The following is a 21,087-nucleotide window of genomic DNA, read 5'->3' as shown; positions in this document are numbered from 1 at the left end:
AGGACCAACAGCAGAGCAATGACGATGAAAATTTGCAGTTTTTCTGCTGTAACTTTTCAGGCGTTGCTCATAGCCTATTGGGACTGCGACCAATCGATTTCTCTCGCAAAATTACGTCGGAATAGTGCCTCAAAGAATTTATTTTAACACTTTTCAGAGACGTCGAAATTTTCGTCAAAAATCCAAAGGGGTTAGCCTTAGTTTTTTCTCCATTTTGGAAGCCGAAAATTTTTCGTCTCGGAATCGATTGGTATGACCCTCTCTAGAGTAATTCGACCCCAAGGAACTCAGAAATCACATGAAAAAGAGCGTAGGACCAACAGCAGAGAAATGACGATGAAAATAAGTAGTTTTTCGGCTGTAACTTTTAAGGCGTTGCTCGCAGCCTATTGGGACTGCGACCAATCGATTTCTCTCGCAAAATCACGTCGGAATAGTGCCTCAAAGAATTTATTTTAACACTTTTCGAAGACGTCGAAATTTTCGTCAAAAATCCAAAGGGGTTAGCCTTAGTTTTTTCTCCATTTTGGGAGCTGAAAATTTTTCGTCTCGGAATCGATTGGTATGACCCTCACTAGAGTAATTCGACCCCAAGGAACTCAGAAAACACATGAAAAAGAGCGTAGGACCAACAGCTGAGAAATGACGATGAAAATGAGCAGTTTTTTGGCTGTAACTTTTCGGGCGTTGCTCGCAGCCTATTGGGACTGCGACCAATCGATTTCTCTCGCAAAATTACGTCGGAATAGTGCCTCAAAGAATTTATTTTAACACTTTTCAGAGACGTCGAAATTTTCGTCAAAAATCCAAAGGGGTTAGCCTTAGTTTTTTCTCCATTTTGGAAGCCGAAAATTTTTCGTCTCGGAATCGATTGGTATGACCCTCTCCAGAGTAATTCGACCCCAAGGAACTCGGAAATCACATGAAAAAAAGCGTAGGACCAACAGCAGAGCAATGACGATGAAAATTTGCAGTTTTTCTGCTGTAACTTTTCAGGCGTTGCTCATAGCCTATTGGGACTGCGACCAATCGATTTCTCTCGCAAAATTACGTCGGAATAGTGCCTCAAAGAATTTATTTTAACACTTTTCGAAGACGTCGAAATTTTCGTCAAAAATCCAAAGGGGTTAGCCTTAGTTTTTTCTCCATTTTGGGAGCCGAAAATTTTTCGTCTCGGAATCGATTAGTATGACCCTCACTAGAGTAATTCGACCCCAAGGAACTTAGAAAACACATGAAAAAGAGCGTAGGACCAACAGCTGAGAAATGACGATGAAAATGAGCAGTTTTTTGGCTGTAACTTTTCGGGCGTTGCTCGCAGCCTATTGGGACTGCGACCAATCGATTTCTCTCGCAAAATTACGTCGGAATAGTGCCTCAAAGAATTTATTTTAACACTTTTCAGAGACGTCGAAATTTTCGTCAAAAATCCAAAGGGGTTAGCCTTAGTTTTTTCTCCATTTTGGAAGCCGAAAATTTTTCGTCTCGGAATCGATTGGTATGACCCTCTCTAGAGTAATTCGACCCCAAGGAACTCAGAAATCACATGAAAAAGAGCGTAGGACCAACAGCAGAGAAATGACGATGAAAATAAGTAGTTTTTTGGCTGTAACTTTTAAGGCGTTGCTCGCAGCCTATTGGGACTGCGACCAATCGATTTCTTTCGCAAAATTACGTCGGAATAGTGCCTCAAAGAATTTATTTTAACACTTTTCAAAGACGTCGAAATTTTCGTCAAAAATCCAAAGGGGTTAGCCTTAGTTTTTTCTCCATTTTGGGAGCCGAAAATTTTTCGTCTCGGAATCGATTGGTATGACCCTCACTAGAGTAATTCGACCCCAAGGAACTCAGAAAACACATGGAAAAGAGCGTAGGACCAACAGCTGAGAAATGACGATGAAAATGAGCAGTTTTTTGGCTGTAACTTTTCGGGCGTTGCTCGCAGCCTATTGGGACTGCGACCAATCGATTTCTCTCGCAAAATTACGTCGGAATAGTGCCTCAAAGAATTTATTTTAACACTTTTCAGAGACGTCGAAATTTTCGTCAAAAATCCAAAGGGGTTAGCCTTAGTTTTTTCTCCATTTTGGGAGCCGAAAATTTTTCGTGTCGAAATCGATTGGTATGACCCTCTCTAGAGTAATTCGACCACAAGGAACTTAGAAAACACATGAAAAAGAGCGTAGGGCCAACAGCAGAAAAATGACGATGAAAATCTCCAGTTTTTCGGCTGTAACTTTCCAGCCGCTGCTTCCAGTGTATTGGGACTGCGCCTAATCGATTTTTCTTGCAAAGTTACTTCGGAATAGTGCCCCAAAGAATTAATTGCAGAACTTTTTCAAGTCTTCAAAATTATTACCAAAAATCACAAGGGGTCAACCTTACTTTTTTTCTGGGCAAAAAATCTTTTGTCTCCGAATTGATATATGTGACCCTTTCCAGATTACATGAACCCTTAGGAAGTTATAAAACACACTATAAAGATCGCAGGATCAACAACAGAGGAGTTACGAAGGAAAGACCAGGCAGCAGATATCTAAGCATGCAAAAAGAGGCTCTCGTTCTTTGGCTGTAACTCTCGACCCGTTGCTCGTAGTATATTCGCACTGCGTTTCATCGGTTTTCTACGCAAGTCTACGTGGATATAGTGCAATAAAGAGTTGTTTCCAGCATTTTTCATTGTTATCAAAATTCTTCATCAAAAATCCAAAGGGGCAATCCCAACTTTTTTCCGAGCAAAAAACATCAAAACTCAGAATCGATTCCCCTGATTCATTCTAGAATAATTGGATCGTCGCGAGTTCGAAAAAGAGATCTAGAATACCAGACGACCAATAATTGAAAAAATCCAAAATAAATACGGGGAATATTGATTTTTTATTATTCATTTCAATGTTTGTCATACAAAATAGAGAATACAGTATCACACATCATATATCTTATCCGACAGAGGCGTGTTGCATCTGGACGCAGGCCAAAACTTGAGCTATATTGAAAAACTATGATCATCACTATTTGATATAATATTTTTTATATTCTGTCTCCGTTACTGTTCACCGCACACTCATTTTCCCGTACAATAATTAGATTCCATACATGCTGTTGAAACATAACTTAACATTTTTTTTTGTCTTTCATTTTAACATGCTATTTGGTAACTCATTAAATTACTACACCCTGACCACCAACGCTTGTACTATAAGCACTACAATGTAGACTCAAAACGTATTGAATAAACAGCTGAAACTTGACAGCTATTTGTGATTTTGCTTTCCTCTCTGTTAAAATTTCTGTAAAATTCCATACATTTTGGGCATGAGTCTTGATCCATGGTTGGAAGGGGTCAGCTTTACTTGTTGTTGTAACTTTTTTATCTAGGAATTTTTCCATCTGGAGTCGATTTGTACGACTCTTCCTAGACCAATTGTACCCTCAGAAATGCGAAGAAGACATCTAGAGTTGCGTTGGAACAACAGATGCAAAAATAGTCACGTCAAGAATTCCATCGTTTTTCGGCTATCAATCCTTATGCGTGGCTCGCAGCGTATTTGGATTGCGTGGAATCGATTCCTCGTGAAAAATTACATCTGTAGGTATAGTGCATCCAAGAATTAATTCAACTGACTCTCAAAATCAGCCAAATCTTGACTGAACTCCACCGAGCTTGTCTAAAGCTCCATAATTAGCTGTTCCGGAATTTGAGATATAAAGAAATAATCTAATTTCTTCTCATTATTCTAGAATTTTAATACATGTAATGCATCGAAACGAATCAAACATTGCTATTTTTTTTTGTTATCGCTTATCGTTCAGAAGAAAGGCCCTGGACACACCGTAATATTTTCAGTATGGACTATGCAGTAAGAAACGTATGAAATGGCATCTTTATTATGCGCGAGTGCACGGTTCTGGAATTATGAGAATGAAATCGATCATTTTCTTACGTCGAAAGACTGCTACTGTTCTATGGATTCCCTGCTCGCGTCTTCATTTTCTCCGTTTATTCACTCGTCTAATTAACGATCCTAGAATTTTCAAGTCTTCGAATAAAAAACACAGTTGAGAACCACTGACTCAACCACGTAGTTCAGACTCGCGACAGTTTGTCATTGCGTCAGTACCTAGTCGGTACCCATTTTCATGAGCGTCTCCCTGCAGTCGCGTCAATTTGACGCCCGTGAAAATCCAGCCTAAGGTCAGCAAGCTCACGATCGATAAGTATAATGCCTATAGACTCGTTCTCCTCGGTGTCTGAAAGTTCTGAAACCACGGCGTAAGGATAGAGGTCACGGGTAGGTCACACTCGTAGCTCGATCACTGATCAGTCTGATTCAAGCACAGCTAGTCGGCCGTGCCTCCCGATCTCAGGTGAGTTGAATTTTTCTGTGAGAAACACCCTAGTTATGTGATTATTCTCAACAAACGTTACCTTTTCATTTTCCACTCAATCGAAAATATACTGTGATGCTGTAATCGGGTTTACTGCCGGCAGATTTTACATAATATCACGGTCTACCTTCCTTTTAAGTATTACACGAATGTCGTTGGTGCGAGCCGGACTCCGCGTCTCTTCGATCAGCCGAAATTTCACCGTCACCCGGAGGTCATCGCAGTTTCTATTTTTCACTACTTTTCAAACCACTGACTGCTCTATTTTCAAGTTGGTCAGCTTTTCTTTTTTTTTTTCTTTCTAATTCATGTTAGTATCATTACACACTTCCGGGTTCACCTTGCAATTCAATGTCACTGTGCGACCTTGCTAAGGTCAAATTAATTGACACTATTATATGTCAACCAGTAATTATTCTGGGCGTTTTCCAGGGCAGAGCTTGAAGTTTGATGAATTTGGTCTAATAAATTTAAGAATTGTAGGTCATTAAACGCAACTCATTAAGTATGGTGCGTTACAATTCAGAACGGCCGCGATTAATTATTGCCAAATTCTGTTGTGATGTAACTTGTCTCAAGCTAATTGGAAGCTTAATTTCAAACTGAATTTTTTCTCATTCAGAACCATCTAACCATGTAATAATCAATTTTCCAGTTTCATCAGTTCCAAATACAGCACTTGCTCCAAGACAGACAATATGCCTATCCAAAGCATCAAGGCCCGTCAGATCTACGACTCGCGTGGCAACCCAACTGTTGAAGTATGAAATGCACTATTAGTTATCATTATTTTTATAACTGTGGACCAGGGAGTAGTAAAATAATGAACTCTTGTTCTTTACACAGGTTGATTTGGTTACTGAAAACGGATTGTTTCGTGCCGCAGTGCCGTCTGGTGCCTCGACCGGAGTTCATGAAGCATTAGAACTTCGTGACAACGATAAGTCCAAGTACCATGGAAAGTCTGTCTTTAAGGCTGTCGATAACATTAACAACATCATCGCTCCCCAACTTATCAAGGTAGATAATAATCGCAGGACTGATGTAAAATTAATAGGCATATTGATGAGAAACAAAGAAACCATATTTCTGACCTCAAAATATTTCTATATCCTTAGGCTAACCTAGAAGTCACTCAGCAAGTGGATATCGACAATCTGCTACTTAAGATTGACGGAACTCCAAATAAATCAACCCTTGGAGCTAACGCAATCCTTGGAGTTTCCCTTGCTGTTTGCAAGGCTGGTGCTGTTAAGAAAGGAATTCCCCTTTACAAGTAAGATGGAAAGATATTTCCAACACATTATTCAATCTAATTGTAAGTGGTCTCTGTGGAACCATACCACTCTTTAACATTGATGATTGTGTTAACAGGTATATTGCAGAGTTAGCAGGAAATCCTGAGATCATTCTTCCAGTACCTGCCTTCAATGTTATCAATGGAGGGTCTCATGCTGGCAACAAACTCGCCATGCAAGAGTTCATGATTTTGCCCGTAGGTGCAGCAAACTTCACTGAGGCGATGAAAATGGGCAGTGAAGTTTATCATTACCTCAAGGCAGGTATCAAGAAGAAGTTTGGACTTGATGCTACCGCCGTTGGTGATGAGGGTGGATTCGCACCCAACATTCTGGACAACAAGGAAGCTCTGAACCTCATCATTGATGCTATCAAGGTAATAACATTATTACCTTGTTTTACACGACAGCACATTGTAATTATTAACTAATTGATACCAAATTTCACTTTACTTGAAATCAAATGCTGTGAATTTCTTCAGACTGCCGGATACGAAGGCAAGATCAAGATTGGCATGGATGTCGCCGCATCTGAATTCTTCAAAGATGGAAAGTATGATTTGGACTTCAAGAACCCAGCTTCGGATCCTAGCAAATTCCTAGAGCCACAGGCTCTGCAAAATCTGTACCTTGACTTCGTTAAGGAATTCCCAATTGTCTCAATTGAAGATCCGTTTGACCAGGATGATTGGGCATCGTGGACCTCTATCACTGCTGCAACACCTATTCAGATCGTTGGAGACGATCTTACAGTGACTAATCCCATCCGGTGAGTTATTTCTAATTTATCTACGGCTTCTGAAAATAAATTTTGAATCTTTTTCAATAAAATTCGTAACACTGAATTTATATTTCTTTATTCGTTGAACTTATCAAAATTTTTCTTACAGCATCCAGAAGGCCGTCGACACAAAAGCCTGCAACTGTTTGTTGCTGAAGGTCAACCAAATCGGTAGCGTTACCGAATCTATCAATGCTCACAAGCTAGCGAAGAGCAATGGATGGGGTACCATGGTGTCTCATCGTTCGGGAGAAACTGAGGACACTTTCATTGCTGATCTTGTAGTTGGTCTTTCCACCGGCCAGATTAAAACCGGAGCCCCATGCCGCTCAGAGCGTCTTGCGAAGTACAACCAGATTCTTCGTATTGAAGAGGAGCTTGGAGCTGCTGCGAAATATGCTGGCGAGAAATTCCGTAACCCGACTGCCTAAATTAAGCTTGTTAAATTTTTGACAGAAGTACTATTACAATTTTATCGTACCGTTATTGAGAATGGTCTGCCTTTTTCAAGTGGAAATATCAACAAAACGATAATGCGTGGTTGCAATTAAGAATCAGTTACAAAATATCGCAAGGCAAGCATTCCCTTATAATGTTAGATTCGATAAAAAACGATATTCCTGCTCTTAACGTACTAGTCTGCTGTGTATCATCGGCAAAAAAATTTCCTCTTCCACGGATCAGCAAACGCTCATTACTCAGTTTCAACAAAAACTCCCATTTTATCCATCCCGTTACTGTAGATTATTATTTAATAAATATATTAATGTAAAGGTATTACAAAATACAATACCGTTTTATTCAGTGAGGGAAAGTATTTAGGGGCTAGAAAATGATTGGTCGATGAAGCTAAGCTAACAATAATCGTTGTGAATTTACATGAGTAATTATTTCATGAAAATATATGGTTAAGTTATACTGTACATTTTCGCCATTATCGAGTAAATAATGTTACTCATTTACATTTGTTGTATTGTCTTCTTTCTCGCATCCTTTACACCTCTGATCTGAATTTTATACAACAGTTTTTTGAGGTATAACACGTCCAACAAAATTATCGAAATATTGCCATTTTGTAGAATTCTAAGAGGCTACACCTTGAAAAATTAATATTAAGCTCGATATGATGGTTCATTAGTATGAATCAGTTTTAAACTTCACACTTAGGTTCAATGAACTATTACTCGTTCTGAAATTCACGCTGACAATCATAAGCACTGGAAGAACCCGTCTCGTCTAAGATACCTCGAACATACCGACTGCTAGTAGAAGATTTCTTCGCGAAAAGTGCAGGGTGAGAACGGGTGAATTTTTTGTCGGAAAAGTTCGTAGGAGGTAGGTTTCGACGCAAGTTTTGACGTCAGGATTATGCGAGACGTTGACGTCCTCTAAGCTCATTTCTTCGGCGAGTTTGGTAAAATCCCAAAGCTTCAGCGTCGAATCAAGGGACCCTGACACTAAGATATTACCGTCTCTACTGAAGAACAAGCAATGTACTGTGGCTGTATGGCTGGATAAAGCTGCGACCAGGTGTCCGTGCGCTAAATCCCAAATCAGGACTCTGTTATCGGCACCTGCAGTCGCCAGGAAGCGACCTTCCGCCGAAAATGCAAGGGAATATATGGGACCTTTGTGGCCGGTCATCAACCGCACCTGACCTCCAGTAATACAATCCCACAGTCTGACTGTCCTGTCACTGGATCCCGTAGCAACGTAGTTTGAATTTGGATGGAACTGTACAACCTGAAGATGAAAGAGGACAGCGATGAGAGTTAAATTCACATTATACGAAAATTAATTACAAGCAACTTACATCGACATCTGAGTAATGCCCAGAGAAAATTCGGAGAGGCTGATGAGCGTCAGTGGCCCAGAGTCTTGCAGTCTTGTCGTGGGAACCTGTCGCGAAATAGTAACCATGCGGTGAGAATCTCACGGACCAAACAGGGAACAAGTGACCCTTGTAGCAAACAACGCAGGTCCACGTATGGAGAGACCATAGCCTTACTGGAACCAGGAAGAGAAAGATCAGATAATTGTTCAGCAAACTAAGTAGTTAAAGACAATACTTTTTTGTAGAATATTTAACGCTCATTACAAATTTCATCAATATTTATATATTGATAGAAAATGAACCTTTGATGTTCACTGTGTTATGCTCACCTGTTGTGTCCTCTGATGAAGACAGTAGTAAATTTCTGTCCGGACTAAATGACAAACTATAAATAGGTCCGCTGTGTCCATACAGGGTTCTTGACGATTCAGCTGTTCTGTCGTCCATCATTCTCACAAGTACGTCGTCTTGAAAGTATTATTGAGATTAAAGATAACAGCAGAAACATTAACTTAGAAATGCCGGAGTCAGATTTTTCGAGAGGAGAAAAAGTCGCGAGTACCAGCTTCGCGGTCGATGTCTTGTAGTTGATCCCCACTTTTCATCAGTCTTAATTTTTGTGGAATCAGGCTCCATACTTTGACTGCCGAATCACTGAAGCCAATGGCAAGCAAACTGGAATCTTCTGCAACTTCTGCAGCAGTAACACTGTAATTATATCAGCAAAAATGTTATTGAATCATCGATACGATTTAAAATATTCAATATATTTCCTACCTGTGTACTGAATTCAATAAAGTATAGAAGCATATTGATGGAAGACTGTCTGGTCCCAATACAACTCTCTTAGAAGCCTCTCTCAGTGCTTTAACCTTCTCCAGTTTATCGGCATCTTTCCTAAATTGGATCAATCTTTTTAAGCAGTGATACAAAGTAAGCGTGATCAAAATCAAGAAAGTGTGAAAGTGAACTAACAAATTTGGTAAGGGCATTCTTCCGACCGGAGGTGCATTAGGATCTGATTTAGTTTTCTTCGAGAAGAGCGGATCTTTTTTTGCTTTCTTTTTCTTTGGTTTATCTCCTCCCTCCCCACCACCATCATCTTCTTCTTCCTCAGCTGGCGGGACGCACTGAATATCTGGTTCCTTTAAAAGCCCATAATAGACCTTAGCCTTGTTATCTGTGAAGTTCAAAGCGATCCTTGAAGTTGAAGGCCAAAGATTTGAACAAATTTAAGACAGAGACCATTGATTGCTTTCAAGTTATACCTTGTCGTGTAGCTTCCCCCACAACGGCCCCTGACGTTGCTTCAATCTGTTGCTTATTCCGAGCAACACCTTCGTACATATCAAAGTAAAGATGCTCCTGAATGATATTGAGTAAAACGCTATGCTTTTTCTCTTGAAGATGTCGCTTGAGTATGGAAAGAGTGTCTCGGGACATCCTTATAATAAACTGATTGGATCTGTAAGAAAGGGATCGTCATTTTCTGTAACAGATTTACTTGTACAGCTTACTTTGCTTATAAATCCTATAGCTCTGATCCTCACTTGAAAGTATCCGTCAGCTCATTACCAGCAATCTGTTCCCGTTTTGTGACGTTAGATAATCGCTTCAGATCCTCCTGATAATATTCCTCCAAATTACCACTAAACTTCTCCAGCAGCTGTTTTGCTTCTCCCGAGTGGTTGTTGTAAACAAGTTCCAGATACATGTGAACCAAGACCGGATACAATATTGTGCCAAGTTCATGCTGCAGAAAACAGAAATTAATATTAGGTAAGGTCAGACAAAAATGCACAAGGAATTAATCATTTATCGCAAACCTTGTAAATATCCAGAGCCCCTTCAACGAATTTCTTAAGTTCGGTATACGCTTTTTCATACAGCGCTGGGTCACCCTCGCTTTTGTAAGCTGATAGTACGCTGCTAACTTCAGAATCAGTTTGCTGATTATCCTCAGCTGAAACATCAGTCAGGTTTGCTTCCTTTCTAAATAGCTCCTCAGTACCCTGGGGAGAAAGCCGAGGCGTATTTTAATCTAACCAAATAGTTTTGTTTACATGTCATATTTGCGATTTGAGGTTAGGTCAATAATTACCTTTAAATTGTATTTCCGTAACAGCTGCAGCACTGCGAGCATCGTGCTTTTCTCGTTGTCCATGATTATAGTTTTTTTCCCGTCTGCACCGCGCTTATGATTTAAGTTTTTGTCCGAGGAGTCGGACTTGTCAGACGCGAACAAGGATGCTAGCTACTCGAAGCCATGACACGATCAATTTCACCGCCATTTGTCGACCGCATGTGACACGCAGGCAGCCAGAAATATGATTGGCTCACGAAACAGGCTTCTTGAATAAACATACATCTTTACTTTGGCGCGAGTCCGGTTGCTGCTTGCGTCATAAGCAGGCGTAGAAATCTGTCTGACTTGTAATAGGATCTTTCCACGTTGGTCCGACATGCAGTATTCAATACTGAAATGTATGGAGTGGTAGTAACTATAGCACATCGTCTGCCTGGAGATATCGAAATACCATTAACATTTTTTTCATACAGAATGAAAATAAATCCAATGAAATTAAAATAAAACGGGGACAATTATACACTTACATTACACTTACAATTACCTATGCAAGAAAGCACAGTAACATCATTCTGCCTTAGACTTTTCTACAAATGATGAGAATTTCGCTTTCTAACATATTTTATACACCTTTCTGAATTCATCTAGCAAATGATGTATTGAAATCTTTAAGCCTAGTACGTATTTGAGAAACAATTAATCCATCTACTGGTTTACAGAAGTAATCCGAATATCTTTCCACAAATTTTTTGATATGTTGAAAGATTTATATTCCGAAAGTTGTATTACAGAAAACTTTTGAATTTGTTCAGATTCGAGGCAGGTAGCATGGAATTCTTTATACACAGCGAGAATGAAAATAAAAATTGTACATCAAATGATGAAAAAATTTTACATTTATTATTTCTGGACGTCTTCAAGTACGTTAGAGGTGAACTGCGTTAGATGAAAATGATACACAACTCCATGCTTGTAATTCTCGAATCATTCCATACGAATAGTTTCCGAGGTATGCAAATATTGAACTGCAAACGAAATTGGATTCCGATGGCACAGCATTCTTATACAATAATCCAGATCAATTGCTCGTGGTAGACGCACATAAACTAAGTGGAGGGGCAAAGAGGGGGGGTGGGTCTCTAAGTACCTCCGATCAGATTGGGAGGGAATACCCGGCGTCCTTTAGTTTTGAGTTTAAAAGCGGCTGCGTGAGCGCAATGATCAGCCAGTTTTATCTATAATTCGTTCCGCGCACTTCTCTCAGTTTTCGCTTGCCATGAGTCGATTTAGCAATTACAAATCGACCATTATGGTTTTGAGTACAATCGGCTCTTTAGCGATTGGAACTCCCATCAAACTCTCCGAAGAAACAATTTCCACCACACCAAGTAAGGGTGAGATTATTTAGTTCCAACTTGTTTTCAGTGATCACCTTTGCGTTGAACGAAAATCAAATAGATAATAGTACAGTGCATCTGGCTAGAGTTGTACAAATAGAGAATTCAGTGCGTTTGGGAATTCCTCTACAAATTGGATTCGTTTGTCGTGCGGATCTCATGGCCGTACACGGAAGAAAACTTTTTCAGTGTTGACTATTTTACTTGTCATCTGATGCCAGATAATTTTAATCGGTAGTTTCTAGTATTTTCTTGTATTGTCTGAATAGTTGAATAGTAAAGAATTCTATTTTTATTCAATGCTATTAAAAAATATTTCAAACGCAGTTGGGAATGTTAATCGCGTAGTATAGCATGAAGTCCTGCTGCACTTAATAACCTGATTTAAACGTTCCGATTTATCAGTAATTAATTCCGATTACTCCATTGATAAGGTTCTTCAACAAATTTATGATAATTGATCGGATCACGTTGTTTTTACGATCTCACTTGATTCATGCGGAAAGTTATCGTTAGAGTATTGCTACTGGCACACAAAAAAGCCTTCGATTATCAGGCCTTATCCATGCTTGAAAATTGCAGGTCGATATCAGCAGCGAACTGCACGGCATCTTTTAAAATCAGTGCCTTAGCACCACGTTTTTATCTTCAACAATCAAACAAACGTTCTTGTGTTTAATGCAATGTGCTGTTATGAAGATCGCTTACCGTAAACAGTGTTAGTTTCAAGTTGTTGTGTGAAATTTTTCTTCGAGATTCTGTGAAGTTTTAGTATCGTAATCAATCGCTTTGTTTCAATGGAATTCAAGATTACAGTTTCAGGCTCGTTTATCAGGCATGACACGCAAGTTTAGAACGAGTTGATGAGTATTGTTAACCGGTGAAAATCCTGGATAGCGTAATTGAGGCGAGGTACAACGTAACACCACGAGCAACACGACAATAAACTCACGTGCAACGCAAAAGGAAGTGTAAATTAAACATTCCTAATCCCGCATTATTATTATATTCAGCCTGACGAAAGAAAGACTCGATGACTTTGTTATCGTGTTATCGTGGTAAGATTTGAGTATCGGTAATCGGGTTCGAAGTGTCGGAAGACAAACAATTGCGGTAATTATATATCGTACTCTAGATTGATGAAATTCTGGCAATGGAAGATTTTCGTATCCAACTCGAAACTCACGTGGTGCACCTCTCATATAATAGGCAACCTTAGAGTGATCATAAAGAGTTTTTTCTGTAGTCGGTACAACACCACAACACCTTTCGCTAATTACTTGTTCACTTTGCACTGCATATATTTGCGTATTCACGAATAAAGTTCGGTACACGGAAGAGGGAACAGGAAATGAAAAAAAACGAAATTCAATGCCTAGAGCAACTGTATAGTTATAATAATAACCGGCAGTGACGTCATTATCGTAGAATCACGCTTGGTTTTGTGAAAAACATTAAATTGCGGTACAATATAGTCGAGAATATGATAGCGCAACTAGCGTGATGCTCGCTTCCGTGCTGTGTTATGTACACTCTGAGATAGGTGTATTAGACTTATCCATTCTGTTCTTTTTTTTCTTCCTCTCTCGTGGCCATCATTTCTCGATGGGCATTGGCGGGCCATATTGCTCCGCAGAAATGTAAATATGTACAATATGATCGATTCGTAACTCGGTTGCAGGTACTTAAAATTTTGTCGAGTCATTGCAAATCCCATTGCCACGTAGAATCATTCGCATTATACCTACATTATACAATTCCTGCGTACATGTAATCAGCGATGCATAATGAAATTATGAAATTCCAGCAGACGTGATGTCTAACTGTCCCAGGATAGTGAGCCGCAACGAATGGCGAGCCCGTTCACCAACGGAGGAATACTTGCCCATGGTGGTATCACCCTCATCCTATGTAGTGGCGCACCACGGAGGGATACCCCACTACTGTTACGATGAAACAACTTGCATCAACATCGTCCGGAGCTACCAAGACCTTCACATGGACGTCAACCACTGGGCCGACATCGGGTACCACTTCGTGATCGGCGGAGATGGAAACGTCTACGAGGGCAGAGGGTGGGACCACGTTGGCGCCCATTGCCCGGGGTACAACGGTCAAGGAATCGGGATCTGCATAATCGGCGATTATACCTGTGAGTGTTTATTCGCTTCCGGCGAATCGGACGTCGAATCCATCCCATCAATTTTTTGACCTTCGATTTTCCTCCCTTTTTCAGCACGCATGCCGAATAACGTGTCTCTGGAAGCGTTTCAATCGCTGATCGAGTGCGGTATTTCCTTGGGAAAGGTCAGGTCGGATTACAAGCTTATCGGGCATCGACAGGGCCGGGACACCCAATGCCCGGGGGAAACGTTTTACGCTCATATTAAGACGATGCCCCACTGGGAGCCGAACCCCGTGCCCTTATGGGGCCTGGCGGGAAAGGGGGTCTTCAAGCCGGGTACGAAGACCGCGGACATCACCGGGACCCAGAGATGGACGGGCCTTATTGCCCTGGGGGAGCCGTACAGGGAATCCGGGCCAAGGACGGGAGAAAAAGTCGGGGAGAATGACGTCGGTACAGAAAACACGACCCTCAAGAAAAACCCTACCGATTGATCGATCGATCGGATGATTTCTTGATTGATCCATTCATTCATTCCTTGTATGACCGCACGCTTGTTGAATCGGATTATCTGAATAGTATTTTATATTGTAAACTTTATGGTGATGTAGTATACCACGTTATAAACTCTACCTACACCATTAAACATACCAAATAAGAGGAGTTTTGAACAATATATACGTATATGAGCAAAACGCCTCGACGAAATAGTACAAAGATTAAAAATGGAAGATAAAAATATACGAAATAATGAATAAACTAGGACAGTCTTATACCACAAAATATAAATATTATGTATACTTTTAGAAAAAGAGAAAACAGCTTTTCTATACATGTATGTATACGCGCAAGCCTCGTGACTAATGTAGAATGTGTACACATAATCAGAAATGGGAGATGAATAATTATACGTATATGCCTGAAGTTGGAAGTGATCCAGTGATTTAAGGACCCGAGAATCGTTATAGATTGAAGTAAAGCTTATATGCACTCTACCCACCTTTGTATCAGATGATTGTACGAGTATCATGTTGCATATTGCGAATGATAATTACAATAATTATGGTGAAACCCCGAGATGATTACGTGTTTGTTGCATCTTATCTCGGTCAGATTGTACACTATGTCGATACTCTAGTCTTACGATACACAACTCCAAAGAGAATCATAAAATCCGTAAATTTATTCGCGGGATTTGCTTTGGCGCTCGCAATTACTTTTGCACTTACCGTTAATTACTTTCCATGGGCTCAATTCAGCTCGTGCCGCGGATGATGGTAGAGAAAAGGTATTTCTTACCGTTTCTACTGTTTTTAATAGAAACCAATATGATCTGCTTGTATGTACTTTGATTCGTCGTCTTATTTGGTTTTGGGCTCTTCAAATTGTTGTCTTTCGCCAAAGTTCAAGCATTTGAAAACGCTTCTATCGATGATCGCCACTTTTAGACATTCGGAATACACTTTGTAGTCACGTTCTAACGATTTTTACAACGCGTCAGTCATCTTCAAGTATTGCAATAAAATCTGCACAATAATTGGCCAGAGCTTGTATAATCACTAACAATTATTAGGTAACATCGTGTAATTTGTTGAAACGATATAATGTAGACCTATAGTTTTACCCACGTATTACATTCTATACATTTTTTATTTGCATGTGAAACATGTTATACATGTATGTATATTACACTCACGCAAAAATTTATTTGGTGATTTATGATGATTAAATAAAATGTTTTTTAAATAAATTCGTGGTATTCTGATACTTATAGTATGTAACAGGCTGATGGTTGGTTTTTTTTTTTTTTTTATTATTGATAACCGATTCATTAATCAGACAAAATAACTTGATGTGACTAACTCGAATGACGCACTCCACACCAACACAGATGTCTACTGTAAAAGATTTTTAAAAAGATGCTGTTTAATCCGAAAAGATGTTTTCTAGTTTTGCCAAACAACTTTCCTAAAAGCCTTCTTCGCGAACCCGTCTGAAAGACGACTTAGCGACATGTGGGTTATCTGGGACGAGATAGCAAGAGAAACGCATGTTTGTTAAAGATGAAAATTAGGTTACTAATTAAATACCGCAATTACATAATACAACTGCCGATGAGAAAGTCAATTGATCCGTTGCTTGTCGGAATGCTAATGCAAACAAGAAATCGCGTAAATATGACTAAAATCACCAGTGAGCAAAGTGCGTTTTTTTGTTTTGCACATTACTTATCGTAATGTGCGAATCCAGAGAATGCAAAAGTCCGAACAGTAGGGATAGAACAAACGCAAATAGTATAAGTAGATAGACGATAATCTGTTTGTGCACTCTTTCGTTATGCGTATTGAAAGTAATATACAAGGTAATTCCCCGGGCCGAGATGAAAGGTCGCTCGTGTTACCAACCATACTCGTTATCAAGTTAAACTCTCGAATATCTCTGGTTCTTCCATCCCGTTCTATGCCTACGGTCCTGCTATATTCGTCTTCTTCTATGGTCGGCATGTCTGCCTTAAGTATCAAATGTTATTCTCACAATCAGTAGCTTGCGAAACGTCAAGATGAATAGTGCAGCTCTTACAATTTCAGCGATCCTCCTTATAGTGGAATCTTTCGTCTATACAAACGCTGGTGAGTCTCGAACATTGATGCAGAAATTTATTTTTCATAATTTGTCAAAATTTGTCAAAAATATGAGATAGATATACAATAAAAAAACGGAGAAGACAATTTCGCGTTATTATATATTGACGTAAAAATAAAAATGTACGACTCATTTAGACGGAATAAAATTAGGCGGAAAGTCTTTTTTCCATCGTGCATATTCCACTGCACCAAACAATTCCTGCACAAAGTTGTTGTAAATGCGTAAAAAGTGCAAAATTGAGTGTCTAGTTTTAATGCGGAAATCCTAGATTTTATCTGGCTCAATCTAGCCTCGTACAGGAAACATTATGTGACCCTCGAGTAATTACGCAGCCACGACTGCCGTGCCGTATGATTGAATATACTGTACAGAATAGCTGTTACGAAGTTAACATTATTATTTTCATAATTATTATTACATGTGTAACGTTATGTGCAAATCACTCTGGCTACTACACATTATTCTTGACGGGTTAAAACTAGGTTCACTCACTAGAAATCGATTGCGTTACACGCAGTTGCAAATGCTCTGGCCAATTGCTATCCTTTATGAGGCTCACGATCAGAATCGAATTCTAAAAATCATATTAGCGCGGTCGTATTAGGGCGTTTTGTAAATTGAAAACTTCTGAAAAAATTTGTTTATTCTCGATCCCTTAGATTGCCCAACGATAATAAAAAGATCTCAATGGGGAGCTCGTGAGGCTAACGGGAATGTCAGCCCCCTTCGAATCACACCTGCACCATTCGTAGTTATCCACCATACAGCATCTACAGCTTGTTCCAATCAAGCCGTATGTCAGGCGAAAGTCCGAAATTTTCAGGTGGGCAGAATATTAAAGACAGAATTTCAGCATGTGCACCCGATTGTTTAAGTTGGTTGGAATCGCAGCTGAATCTCTGTTTTGTACACTTAATTATGGGCCCAATCGTTGAAATATACGGAGAATGTTTTTTTCCAATAACGATTCCCGATAACCTTTCTACCGTCGTATATGAATAGAGAAAATCCACCAATTCCACTGTTCGCCGACTGTTTTCCGACGCAATATACTTTCCATTCAATGGTTCTATTCACGACGAAAACATAATATCACTGCACCTTGAAAAGGGAAAGAACTCTCTCCTCGGACGAAATTTTACTTGTTTTTCACGCTATTGTTGTTCGGGCAGATCGACCATATCGATAGAAGGTCGTGGAGTGACATAGGGTACAACTTCCTCGTTGGCGAGGATGGCAACATCTACGAGGGTCGGGGATGGGATAAACGTGGGGCCCACACAGTGCCGTTCAACTCGAGAAGCATCGGAATTAGCTTCATAGGGAATTTCATGAGTAAGTGCACGACTGCGGTAATACGTAATTATTACTGGTTCAATATAGCTAATCATGTTTCTATTCACCCCTTTCCAACAGATCGGGAACCAGCAGCAGCCGCCGTCAATGCCGCGAAGAGATTGATCCAATGTGGGGTTGAGTTGGGCAAGATAAAGAACACTTACGGCCTTCTAGGGCACAAACAAGCTGCACAGACTGCCTGCCCAGGCGACAAGCTCTTCGATATGATAAAGACCTGGCCAGGGTGGCAGTCCAATCCTTCGCGTTAACCGTGATTAGAATGTTATCAGTAACCGATGTCATAATGCAGAATGAAGAACACCTCACATGGCTTGTGAAGAAAGAAACACGCGTTTGTCATTAATTGTGGTACGACTGTTGGTGGAATTTAAAGTCTAAGTATTTTATTACACATACAAATCCACATCAAGTGTTGCTGTCATTACAAACATAGCATCTAGATATTCTCTCAGATTCTGTAAACTTTATAAATAAATGAATAAACGTAACCTGCGTACATCGGAACCCCTGAAATATTTTTAAAGTAAAGATATCGCCGTTAGATCACGTAGATGGTGACTATTCCATTCACGGCTTTGTCATAGCTATCTTCTTCGCTCCTCACGCAAATATCCATCCTCGAGAATCCAGTGCCTTTCAAATTTGCACCGTGATCTCGTACCTGTAAAAACGTTGCGAATTAAGCCTGTTTTCATCACCTGGCCAAGTGATACCAGATACGAGATTCTCACCTGAAACGGTATGTTCATTCCGAAGTGTTCGTTCAACTCCGGAACGCAGATGCTTGATCCGTAAGCAAGGTTGAGGTCCTCGTCCATCCCGACGGTGACGTAGTCGCATCGCCCGTCGAGGAAATTCTGCAAAACAGAATCAAGGGAGTGGGGATGAAAATGAAACTCTTGGAGAAATTAATCAATAAAGATGATAACTGCTACAAAAGCAACCGTTTTTAAACGATTTCACGGGGTCCATTGATAACAATTTTTCGATGCTTCCAGCTGCTTATTTTCCTAAAAACGCGATTAATCGGAGTCTTCGCAACCAAGGAACTTAAACATGCATGATTTACGTAGGAAGCTGCGATGCCACATCGCGACCTTTCCGAAATCGCTTTAGACTCCAGTGGGCAACGAAATAAAAAGTCTGACGCGACCTCATCCGATCGGCTTGATAAAACACTCGACGAAACGAACCTGATGCATATAAAAAGCAGCTGTTTACGTAAGTGGTCACACACGGTGTATAACGCGTGCATGTACGTTTATAATTTAACCGAACTGCAAATGTATGCGCGCTGCACACATGTATCATACCGCGTAAATCACTCTACAGAACTTGGGCTTGTGGAAAAGTATGCGATGTGATAGGACTCGGTGAAGTCCCGAGTTCGGTACATTTGTACACGCGACTGATCGCCTTCGGCGGAAACAAATTAACAATTAGGTAATCACGCTGTACCGTGATTTGCTTAATCTCGAAATGTCGGCAGCTTTGTCAGAAGCAGCCGAAACTTGTGCACGTCGGTACAAAGATGTGTAATTGAAAAAATACTTCGTAATCTCTGTAGCATCGTGTCATTAATTAAAATTGATAACAAAAAGAAAATACGAATTTGTTTTTGTATTCATATTCGAAAGCCGAGGAAAAAAGTATTAAACTAATCTAACTCAAGTTTTTGCAATGAGATGGGTAATTTTTACAATGTTATTATACCGTCAAATTGCGGAATCAATTGCGCAATTTGTTCGCTATATTACTCCGATCTAAATAGTGAATAATCAATTTTCCACGATTTATCGCATATTGCGAACATATTTCAGCTGCATCCGCAGTATGCAGCTTATTTGAAACAATTAATTTCCTGGCGCAGTTCTCACCTGCAATGGTCGCAATTTCTTCCCTCTGGCGTCCAAGTAATCGGATTCAAAACCGCTGTTGAAGTCGGGATAATAGGCGGTCAATGAAACGTTGTAATGCGGTCGACCGGAACATTTGGATGTCACGGATTCAGCAATTCCCGCTGCACAGTAATTAGGTAGAAGAAAATGTGAGAAGAAAATATAAGAAAAAAATAAAATGCACAATGTAAGAATAATTAGGTAAAGTATGGATTTGAACAAACTCACCGATGCAAACCGCCCCGAGTAACCCGGAAATGAAGAGGAAATAATTCGTGACGAACATTCTGCAAATTTAACGTCTGCACTATCGAGGAACGAATACAACTGCAGTCTACTTCGAATCAGAGACTCTAGAATCGGCTGTGCTGAGTCTGCGATTCGGTTTTAATTTAGCCAATCAAGCACATTTCTGAGCGGTACCGAGTTACCAAAGTAAACTGCAATTACGAATATCAAATATCTGATCGTACAGCCGGCAGTGTTGACGAGTAAAATTATTTTTTTTTCTTTCAAGTTATCAGTCGTTTAATTTTCTTCTACAATGTCGCAAATTCCTAAATTTTCGCACTGAAAAGGCATCGCGGAGAATCATTTTCGCCGTGATTCAAAAATATGTGCGGCTAGATTTGATCGACGTAATTCCAGAAAGCTTGCAAGCCGCGAAGCTTTCCTGCGCCACGTGTTGCTTTCCCTCACCTTCGATCCATGAGTTTGCTGTATTACTCGCGAAGCAGCTAGAACCCCGGTTGCTAACAACAAACTACAATATTCTAATAAAAATTTTCAACTCTGACTCTACCGGAGTGAGGTAACGAATTAGGGTGAATAATATACATAATTCGTCTGGCTCATACTGATAAAATTATTAAGCACAATTATTATTCTATCTGTTATATATATGTTGTGTCATGTTGTTTCGGCCTCTCATTATCAGCCAAATTAGCGCCTGTATCATCGTCCATAATTCAGGTCGAACTTCGCCAGCAAAGCAATTTCAGCAACATATTCGCCAGAAGAAAAATCAACTGCCTGGCAGTCAGAGTTGATCCCTACCGAAAATTTTCATGAGTGTTAGATCATAAAATGTTTTAAAAGGATTCAGCGTGTAATATATTTCGTGATTTACCTTGTGAATCCCATAAAATATATAAGAAATCATATAATAAATTATAAAAGCACGAATCGTCAGATGTACTGGATCAAAATCGATATAGTTGACTATATAGTTAGTCATATTTGATCTAGTACATCTGATGATGTGTGTTTTTTTA

At 39.8% G+C, this 21,087-nt stretch overlaps 5 protein-coding genes across 7 annotated transcripts; 3 read left to right on the top strand and 2 right to left on the bottom strand.

Annotated features, from left to right (window-relative positions):
* The first annotated feature begins 4,227 nt into the window (after positions 1-4,227).
* On the top strand, positions 4,228-7,430 carry LOC124406054 (enolase). Of its 2 annotated transcripts, none has more exons than XM_046881392.1 (7): positions 4,228-4,368; positions 5,045-5,150; positions 5,236-5,409; positions 5,508-5,665; positions 5,764-6,064; positions 6,170-6,456; positions 6,578-7,430. In XM_046881392.1, exons 2-7 carry the CDS (start codon positions 5,088-5,090, stop codon positions 6,897-6,899), a joined length of 1,305 nt encoding a protein of 434 aa, XP_046737348.1. In that variant the 5' UTR covers positions 4,228-4,368; positions 5,045-5,087; the 3' UTR covers positions 6,900-7,430. The 2 variants fall into 2 exon arrangements, with proteins under 2 accessions (XP_046737348.1, XP_046737347.1); XM_046881391.1 differs by lacking the exon at positions 4,228-4,368 and adding an exon at positions 4,495-4,603 and having other exon boundaries at positions 5,054-5,150.
* Positions 6,930-10,585, bottom strand: LOC124406052 (transcription initiation factor TFIID subunit 5). Its single transcript, XM_046881386.1, has 10 exons — positions 10,404-10,585; positions 10,129-10,314; positions 9,853-10,055; positions 9,571-9,767; positions 9,278-9,482; positions 9,080-9,199; positions 8,865-9,010; positions 8,632-8,769; positions 8,282-8,475; positions 6,930-8,211 (listed from the first exon to the last, which is right to left on the bottom strand). Exons 1-10 carry the CDS (start codon positions 10,464-10,466, stop codon positions 7,705-7,707), a joined length of 1,959 nt encoding a protein of 652 aa, XP_046737342.1. The 5' UTR covers positions 10,467-10,585; the 3' UTR covers positions 6,930-7,704.
* Positions 10,586-11,583: 998 nt separating this feature from the next.
* LOC124406059 (peptidoglycan-recognition protein SC2-like) lies at positions 11,584-14,681 on the top strand. Of its 2 annotated transcripts, none has more exons than XM_046881403.1 (3): positions 11,584-11,776; positions 13,593-13,937; positions 14,022-14,680. In XM_046881403.1, exons 1-3 carry the CDS (start codon positions 11,665-11,667, stop codon positions 14,402-14,404), a joined length of 840 nt encoding a protein of 279 aa, XP_046737359.1. In that variant the 5' UTR covers positions 11,584-11,664; the 3' UTR covers positions 14,405-14,680. The 2 variants fall into 2 exon arrangements, with proteins under 2 accessions (XP_046737359.1, XP_046737360.1); XM_046881404.1 differs by having other exon boundaries at positions 11,593-11,782; positions 14,022-14,681.
* A 1,789-nt stretch (positions 14,682-16,470) lies between these two features.
* On the top strand, positions 16,471-18,263 carry LOC124405960 (peptidoglycan-recognition protein SC2-like). Its single transcript, XM_046881229.1, has 4 exons — positions 16,471-16,540; positions 17,216-17,379; positions 17,729-17,891; positions 17,973-18,263. Exons 1-4 carry the CDS (start codon positions 16,471-16,473, stop codon positions 18,161-18,163), a joined length of 588 nt encoding a protein of 195 aa, XP_046737185.1. The 3' UTR covers positions 18,164-18,263.
* Positions 18,264-18,362: 99 nt separating this feature from the next.
* LOC124406061 lies at positions 18,363-20,189 on the bottom strand. Its single transcript, XM_046881406.1, has 4 exons — positions 20,042-20,189; positions 19,793-19,935; positions 18,647-18,772; positions 18,363-18,576 (listed from the first exon to the last, which is right to left on the bottom strand). Exons 1-4 carry the CDS (start codon positions 20,097-20,099, stop codon positions 18,454-18,456), a joined length of 450 nt encoding a protein of 149 aa, XP_046737362.1. The 5' UTR covers positions 20,100-20,189; the 3' UTR covers positions 18,363-18,453.
* Positions 20,190-21,087: the final 898 nt, after the last annotated feature.

This window comes from Diprion similis, chromosome 4 (assembly GCF_021155765.1).
Source record: "Diprion similis isolate iyDipSimi1 chromosome 4, iyDipSimi1.1, whole genome shotgun sequence".
NCBI classification, from domain to species: Eukaryota; Metazoa; Arthropoda; class Insecta; order Hymenoptera; family Diprionidae; genus Diprion; species Diprion similis.
The sequence above is the reverse complement of the archived record's forward strand: the minus strand, read 5'-3'. Positions and strand labels throughout refer to the sequence as shown.